An 8,758-nucleotide genomic window follows, 5' to 3' on the forward strand; every position below is an offset into this window, starting at 1 on the left:
AACAGAGTGGGGAGCAGAACAGGCAGGTCGACGAAGTACACTGCTGAGGGGAGCAGCGGGTGAGACAGGAGAGGTCTCTTGAGCCATGTGCCATGTGGGTCACCTCCGGGGCTGGGGATCAACTCGCAGTGAAGAGGCCACGGCTTGGCTTAGCTTCCTGTGCAGCGCTCCAGCCTGCTGCGCCACCTGGGAGGGCCTACATTCCAGTTTTTATTTGCATAAATAAATTTAAAAAAAAAGGAATTCCTAGAACACAGAGGTTGACATCTCCCTTAAACATTCTGAGCCTCTGATGAAAATGGTCTCAGAGCTCCTTACAGGTGGGCCTGAGCTGGATGGACAGACATGTATAAAAGGGATCTTCTAAAGGCAGAGAACACACCTGGAAGACAGAACCATACCTGGGAAGTAAGGGAGCAGGGGCTACAGAAGTTGCAGACCTTCAGGTGGTTGCCCTGGCGTAGGAAACGGTCTCCAGTGAGGGGAAACCGTTGGGAGGGACCAGAGGAAGTTCGTCCCCACAGCCAAATTCAGCTGCTGGGGTAAGACCTGGAGCAGAGGGCAAGGGTATTGGAGAGCCGACTTTGAATATAAATCTCTAGAGCCGCGACGGGTGACACGACACCAAGCACTACTCAGACGCAGCACCCTACTCCCACCACAACTTCCAGTCCACGCGATTTGGTGGGCTTCCCGGCCTCCATAGGACTCCTTCCTCCCGCGAGCGATTGGTACAGCCCAAGCGCTGGGAGTCAGAACCCGGCGTAGACGGGCGGTCAGTCCCCTGCCTCTGATTGGCTGGAGAATTTAAAGATCCGGCCGCTGATAGGGTGGTTCCTTCTCCCTAGCATTTGAAAGTTCCTAGTTTCCGAGCTGCGCTAGCCGGCCGGTTCAGCTTTGTGTCTTCCGAGTGCTGGTGCAAGTGAGTGTCCACCACATCCCACGGCGGGGGAGGGGGGAGGGGCAGAGACCCTGCTTCTTCAAGGAGGCTGCCGGGAGGGTGCTGACAAGTGGGCCAGACGGAGGGAGTACGGATTCCCGTGCAGCAGGGTCTCCCACCTCCGCCCCCACCCCACCTCCACCCGCACGCCCACTTTGCAGATGGGAAACACTTGAGCTGTTGCTCTTACCAGCGGCTGTAGGCTTTTCCAGCCTCTCCCCACTTCTGTACACCGGGTATAGTGAGATCTGCCTGTATAGTGAGATCTGCCTGGTTGCATTATAAACCAGGGACGACTGAGGCCGCCTGTAACCTGTCAGTCCCTTGTCTGTCTACCCACGTGAGATTTTCCTGCTTCTTGGGGAATTCTCAAGTTCTCCCTGGGTCTTTTGGAAGCAGACGTGCCTGACAGCCGAGGTTCTCCCATAACTGGGTACATTTGACACTACTCATCAGCCGCTCTGGAAACTACATTTCTAAGTGAATTTTTGGTTGATCCCATGACTCTTTTACAATGTCTTTGTATTACCAGTGACAGCATCTGTGACACTATGTGGTCTTGACCGAGTCCCCGACACGGCCTTTAATCCACCCATTATGTCCTCTTAGTCCCGTGATCCGGGCTCCTTGGAAGACCTGGGAAGTAGTGGCGATGCTGCCAGGCACCGAGGCAGCCGCAGTGGAATGTGAGGACTCGGAGCTGCGGTGCCGCGTGGCAGTGGAGGAGCTGAGCCCCGGCGGGCAGCCGAGAAGGCGCCAGTCACTGCGCACCGCGGAGCTGAGCCTGGGTCGTAACGAGCGCCGGGAGTTGATGCTGCGTCTGCAGGGGTCAGGGTCTGCCGGGCGCCCCCACTGCTTTCCCCTGCGCGCCGCTCGCCTTTTCACGCGCTTCGCCTCTGCGGGGCGCAGCACGCTGCGGCTCCCCGCCAACGATGCTCCCCGACCTGGCACGGTGCAGCTGCTGCTCTCTGATTGTCCCCCGGACCGTCTGCGCCGTTTTCTCCGCACACTGCGTCTCAAGCTCGCCGGGGATCCAGGACCTGGACCAGCCTCTGCCCGCTCGCAACTGCTCGGCCCGCGGCCCCGCGACTTCATCACCATCAGCCCAGTGCAGCCAGAGGAGGTGCGGCGCGCTGCAGCTACCAGGGTCCCAGACGCCTTGCGGGTGAAGCAGGCCACCGAGCCTCGGGCAGGGCCCAGCCCCAGCACGGTGAGGACAGTAAAAGGAGGACGATTTGAGGGGTGGCGGTGCCACTTTGATGGAAGATTGAGAAGGCTCACGTTTGGAGGAAGATGGTGGTAGTATTTGAGGGGACTGTTGGTTACATCAGAGGAGATGCCCATTGGATATTCGAGTAGGGCAGGGTTATGGGAATTGCTTTTGTGTTTCGCCTGGTGCCAATCCCTAAGACTGAGTAAAGAGAACAGAAAAGGGGGCCACATTAAAAGAGAAAGCAGAGGGGTCTTCCTTGGTGGCACAACGTGTTAAAGTGCTGCACTCCGAAGCTGGCCACAGCCACTTCAGTTGAGTTAGATCCCCCGCCAGGGAGGTGACCCACCTGTGCAGCAGACTTCTCCTGTCTCCCTGGCTGCTCCCCTCAGCAGTGTACTTAGTTGATCTGCCTGTTCTGCTCCCCACTCTGTCTCTGGTGATCCTCTCACCGCCCCTGCACCAGCCTCTGGCCTGTACCCCAGTTCTGTATGCACAAATAAATCTTTAAAAGAGAGAGAGAGAGAGCAAAAGCAGAGGAGGCAGTGTGAAAGGAGAATTGAGAAAGAAAAGTTAACCTGTAGTGAGCCTGGAGGAGAGAAGCTTTTGGAGAGAATTAAATGATCAACTGATGGCTGGGAGAGCCATCAGGTCTGATCCAAAAGAGGGACAGTGATTAAAGAGAAAATGGTGAGAAAATGGAGATGGGGCAAGAAGAGGTCTTGGCTTGCAGGGTTTTGCTAGTCAAGGTGAGAGAAACAGGGTTATGGCAGCAAGAGAAATTAGAAGCAAATTTGGGTGAGAGGACCAGAAAAGCTGGGAACCCAGAAGGAAGCAGATGGAGGGCCCAGACCCCCACACTGGGTGCTCAGGGCATCAGGGATCAGTAGAGACACAGCCTTGACCCCTTCCTCAGAGAGAGTCCTCCAACAGTTACTGGCATCTCCAGGTCGGCCAAGGAGCAAAGATGGCAGAGTCAGTAAGGGCTACCGGGCACGTAGGCTGAGAGAGGGAGGGGGACTCGACACAGTCCTGTCCTTCCAGGAAGCCCCAAAGTGGCCACTGCCCGTGAAGAAGCTGAGCCTGCCCCTCCCCAAACCACAGCTTTCTGAGGAACAGGCCGCTGTGCTGAGGGTCGTCCTGAAAGGCCAGAGCATTTTCTTCACTGGGAGTGCAGGTAGTAGGGGGCAGAGTGTGGGTTGGTGAAAGAGTAGTGGGGTGGGATAGAGGACAGGAGGCCTTAATTTTCCCCTCTATCCAGGAACAGGGAAGTCTTATCTTCTGAAGCGTATCCTGGGTTCACTGCCTCCCACAGGCACTGTGGCTACTGCGAGCACTGGGGTAGCAGCCTGCCACATAGGGGGTACCACCCTCCATGCCTTTGCAGGTAAGTGGGAGCACCCCGTGCTTGAGCTGGAATCTGGTGCTTGGGCCTGTGGTGGGGGTTTGGGGGAAAGGAGAGGTTGAGCCTGGGGCCTCAGTCCAGGCTGAACTGTATCTCTCACAGGCATTGGCTCTGGCCAGGCTCCCCTGGCCCAGTGTGTAGCTCTGGCCCAGCGGCCAGGTGTGCGGCAGGGCTGGCTGAACTGCCAACGGCTTGTCATTGATGAGATCTCTATGGTGGAGGCAGACCTATTTGACAAACTGGAGGCTGTGGCCAGGTCAGTATTTGGGGTGAGGGATAGATTCTGGTGGCCTTCCATGTAGAACCCTCCCAAACAGTTCCAAAAGCACTCATGTTCACTTCTAGAGCCGTCCGACAGCAGAATAAGCCATTCGGAGGGATCCAGCTCATCATCTGTGGGGACTTCTTGCAACTGCCACCTGTTACCAAAGGCTCCAAGCCCCCACAGTTCTGCTTCCAGGTACCACTCACCTTCTGACCCCACCCCACCCCCAGAAGTCAGCTCTGCTCCCTGACATCCCCACCCTGTCTTCATTAGGCCAAGAGCTGGAGGAAGTGTGTCCCAGTGACCCTGGAGCTGACAGAAGTGTGGAGACAGGCAGACCAGACTTTCATCTCTCTGCTTCAGGCTGTGAGGCTGGGCAGGTGGGCCTTGATGAATATAGAAAGGGCCATGGAGCCAAGTGTGGGTCAGACAGGAGCATAGGGACCCAGGGAAGGGGGAGGGGAATGCCTGTGGGAGCATGCAGTCTCCACAGGAAGTGGTGACTTGGGCCGCCTATGGGGCAGTCCAGGACAGACTGGGGTCAAGAGTACCATGGCCATAGGGAACCCTCTGAGTCTGAGACCTAGCCTTCCCCAGGGTTGGGTCTCTAAACCCCAGCACTGGGCCTGGAATAGAGTAGGAGTTAAGGAAGAATGGATAGGTTGGAGACATAAGGACACACAGAAATATATATATATATATATATATATATTTTTTTCTTTTTAAAGATTTATCTATTTGTGCATACAGAACTGGGGTACAGGCCAGATGTTCAGGGGTGGCGAGAGGCTTTACCAGAGACAGAGTGGGGAGCAGAACAGGCAGATTGATGAAGTACACTGCTGAGTGGAGCAGTGGGCGGTCTGCCACGCCATGTGGTCACCTCCAGGGCAGGCAGGAATTGAACTCATGCTGAAGTGGCTTTAGCTTCTTAGTGCTGTGCTTTAACCCACTATACCACCAGGGAGGGCCGAAATACTAATACTAATTCACAGATGCAGAAACTGGAATTTAAAGAGTTGACATGACTTACCCAAAGTCATGGCTAGTGAGTGGCCAAGCTGGGATTTGATGCAGATCTGGCTCTAAAAATCCAAGTTCCTTCCACTCTTGAGACCATAGGATAGGGAAGGCACCTGATCCCACTCCAGCCAGGACAAAAGGTTGAAATGTTAAGACTACTCTAATGTGGGAGTAGAGAGGAGACTAGAGGGAGGACTAAAGACATGGGCCAGAGTAGCCTGGAAGCCAGGTCAGATTGAGATAGGATATGGGGAGGGGCCAGGGACCCCAGGCACAGGCACAAGAGGCAGGTAGGGGACCCAGTCCCCTGTCCATACCAGCATGCATGGGGAACAAGAGGAAGTCTGAGTGGCAGAGCAGGGAGAGGTGGCCCCAACTTGTTTCCCTCCCTCACACCAGAGCAGCTGCCTCACCCAGGCTTCCCCATGGGAAGAAGGTTTGAGGTAAGGGAAAATAGTTATAAGGTGTTAGTGTTATAGAGTACCTTGTTTAGGTCCTCTCAACCTCTGGCCTTTGTTCACTTATGGTCTCTGACTTCCTCAGGTACCTGAAGGTGGGAGAGTGATTAGCTCCTACCTGGGGGCAGCACAAGGAATGCTGGCTGCCCATGATTACAGCCAAGCACTGACCCCTGCCTCTCTGGCCCCTTGCTCATTCCCCAGTCTGGACTCCAAGTTGGCCAGTCTGGGGGTCAGCAAGTCTTGCCTTTTCCAATCCCCAGGCCTGACCCACGGCCTATTTCTTGGGCCATATTGCTTACCTCCTCCACCTCTCCTGGGGTTCAGATAGGCTCTGCTCCGACAGCCCATACCATACCCCACAGGTGCTCAGATGAGGTGACCCGTCAGCTCCAGGCCACAGCTGCTCACAAGGTAGGGCGAGATGGGATTGTGGCCACCAGACTGTGCACCCACCAAGACGATGTGGCCCTTACCAACGAGAGGCAGCTACAGGAGCTGCCAGGTGAGTAGGAAGCCTGGGCTGGGAGGGGCCATTAGGCAGATGTGGCCCTCAGGCATCCTGGAGTCAACTGTTTATCTGGGTCCCAACTTCCATGACCATAAGGGCCCTTACATTTGCAGATATAACTGTGACTTTGAGAGGTATGATTTGGACTACGTCAAGTTCACTCAGTCAGTAAACACTGAAGTGAGATTTGGATCCAGGTCTCTGATTCCAAATTCCCCACTAGGTCTCAGCTATCACCACTGCCCCCACCCATGCCCTAGTCTAATATGTATTCTCAGAAATTTAGTCACAAGTCAATGACTTGTAATTTGTCTGCCCATCTCTCTTTTCCCAGGTGAGATACACAGTTTTGAAGCCATGGACAGTGACCCTGAGCAAGCCCGCACCCTAGATGCCCAGTGTCCTGTTAGCCAACTCCTTCAGTTAAAGCTGGGTGCCCAGGTGAGTGGGAGTAGGGCCTAGATCCTGCGAGCTTGGATCTCCCTGGGCCTCACCCCTCTCTCCAGGCTGCATCACAGCTGGAGGCCCCCCCCACCCCCACCTTCTTGCTTCAGCTTTCCACTGCTCTCCTCTGCCTATGCCTGGAGCACCCAGCAGTCTTACTTTGGGTAGTGTTTTTCTCTCACCGAAGCTCAGTTTCCTTGGCTGTTTGGTGTACCCTGTAATGAGAGAGTCCTGCTTCCTTCCATACAATCGGGGGTGGGCCAAAAGGGACATTTTCCCTGGGTTTCAAGGGACATCCCAGGAGAAATACTGGCACATTGTGGTTGGAAGAGGGAATGGCAGTCCCTGGGGACTGGGCTTCAAGATTGTGGTCCACTCACATACCCCACAGCACATGTGATGATGATGATTTTCAGAACCCTGTGATATTTGCTACCTTATTATTTTTTCCGAGGCACACTGAACACGTGTCACTTACTTTTGACTTGAGAGGAAACTGGGAAAATAAAAGTTTGCCACAGGCGTCATAGTGAGTAGTGGCTAAGCTAAGGATTAGGATTCAGTGCCCCTTCATGACAGCGCCCAGCCTCCAAGAATCATCACAGAGAATTCTGGAGCTGAGGCCAGGTGGAGAAAGGAGATGCTGCTCTCCAGACCTCAGGGCTCTTTCCCTTGCAGGTGATGCTGGTGAAGAACTTAGCTGTGTCCCGAGGTCTGGTGAATGGTGCCCGAGGGGTAGTGGTCGGTTTTGAGAAGCAAGGGAGAGGTAAATGGAGGGTTGAGGGAGGGAGGGTGGCCGAACAGTTCTGCTCTTTGCAGCAGAGTCCCAGGTGTCAGGAGGAAAAGGCAAGGATGGCAAGATGAGTTATGCTCCTCACCTCTGAGCCCCGAAGCAGAGCTGAAAAGTCGGACTTCTCCACACCTCCCTCAGGGCTGCCCCAGGTACGGTTCCTTTGTGGAGTCACCGAAGTCATCTGTGCTGACCGCTGGACAGTACAGGCCTCTGGGGGCCAGCTCCTCACCCGGCAGCAGCTGCCCCTCCAACTCGCCTGGGCAATATCCATCCACAAGAGCCAGGTGAGCAGCTGGTACATGGGATGGGGGCAGAGCAGGGCAGAGAGGGACAGCATAGCACGCCTGGGCATGTGGGTGGGTGGGAGCTTAAAGGCTTATGGGGTTGAACTTGTCTAAATAGAAATTTCCAGACCAGAAGTAGAATAAACACTTTCCAAAGTGCATTTCCCTGCCATTTCCTCTCTCTTAACCCAGACGCTTACACTTCCTCTCTGTCTTCTCCAGTCCTGCCATTCTCTGAGCCACTACCCAATGTGTTAAATGTAATTCTTAGATCCACTGCCTGAGGGGTAGGTGTGTTAATCAATCCTGTTCTAGAGAAGAGGAAACAAAGAGTCAGAGAGGTTAAGTAATTTGTTGACAGTCACACAGCTAGTTGAGAGAACTGGAATTTATTTCCATGTCTGTCGACCCAGAACCTGAGCTCTTTCCTTTCTCTTCTATCCTCTGCTCTTATCCTGGATCTGTCTCCTGGCTTACACATCTGTTGTCAATCTGTTTTCTGCCTGGAGACTTTCTGTACCAAGGAGGAGATTCAGGGACAGTAACTGGTTGGTACAGGTGGGGTTAGGCTCTTGGGCATAAAGGACTTCAGAGTGATCTGCCTCCAACTCTGTCCCTCAATCCCCCAGGGCATGTCTCTAGATTGTGTAGAGATCTCTCTGGGCCGTGTGTTTGCCAGTGGCCAGGCCTATGTGGCTCTTTCCCGGGCCCGAAGCCTGCAGGGCCTGCGTGTGCTGGACTTTGACCCCATGGTAGTTCACTGTGACCCCCGTGTGCTACGCTTCTATGCCACCCTAAGGCAGGATAGGGGCCTCAGTCTGGTAAGAGGGAGTTACCCAAAGTAGACCACATGGCTATGGGCAATCTGGTACAAAGGAACCCACTGGGAAGGGTGGTAGAACCTTCTCTGGTTCTGTTGGGAGCAGGGGTAAGAGGAAGGAGATTCCCCCAGGCTACAGCCCTGGGAGACAGCACAGGCCCTTCACTTGGCTTCTCTACCTGATCCAGGAGTCCCCAAATGATGATGAAGCAGCCTCAGACCAGGAGAACATGGACCCAAACCTATGAGATGAAAGGAGAAAACGAAGGGCGGTCTCCCCTGCTTCCTGCAGGACAGGACCTCGGGGGAACAACTGGGAGAGGAAAGTCGGTGTCCCTTCTCCTTCTATTAGGGGAGAGAAGCTTCCTGCAGGAAGAGCTTGACATCCACTTGCCAGCCGTGCCTCAGTTTCTACCCTTCCCCTGGAGAAGCTGCTTCCAGGAACAGGAGAAGCCTTTACGGTGCCAGTTAGGAATAGGTCTGTGGTGGCACAGGACAAAGCTCTTTGCCAGTGCTGGCCATTGGGTCACAAGATCATGAATGCCTCAATGCTGAGGGGAGAGGCAGTAAAGAGGGCTGCTCCAGGGGTAGGAACAGGCTATTGG

General features: G+C 54.6%; 1 protein-coding gene across 1 annotated transcript; it reads left to right on the top strand.

Annotated features, from left to right (window-relative positions):
- Positions 1-1,578: 1,578 nt before the first annotated feature.
- Positions 1,579-8,401, top strand: PIF1 (PIF1 5'-to-3' DNA helicase). The gene is made up of 12 exons (XM_004687680.1): positions 1,579-2,150; positions 3,195-3,327; positions 3,412-3,537; positions 3,658-3,811; positions 3,901-4,015; positions 4,094-4,200; positions 5,667-5,806; positions 6,147-6,253; positions 6,935-7,022; positions 7,188-7,333; positions 7,963-8,154; positions 8,342-8,401. The coding sequence occupies exons 1-12, from the start codon at positions 1,593-1,595 to the stop codon at positions 8,399-8,401; spliced, it is 1,926 nt and encodes a 641-aa protein (XP_004687737.1). The 5' UTR covers positions 1,579-1,592.
- The last annotated feature ends 357 nt before the right edge of the window (positions 8,402-8,758 follow it).

Source organism: Condylura cristata, unplaced genomic scaffold (genome assembly GCF_000260355.1).
Source record: "Condylura cristata isolate star-nosed mole 26May11 unplaced genomic scaffold, ConCri1.0 scaffold00023, whole genome shotgun sequence".
NCBI lineage: Eukaryota > Metazoa > Chordata > Mammalia > Eulipotyphla > Talpidae > Condylura > Condylura cristata.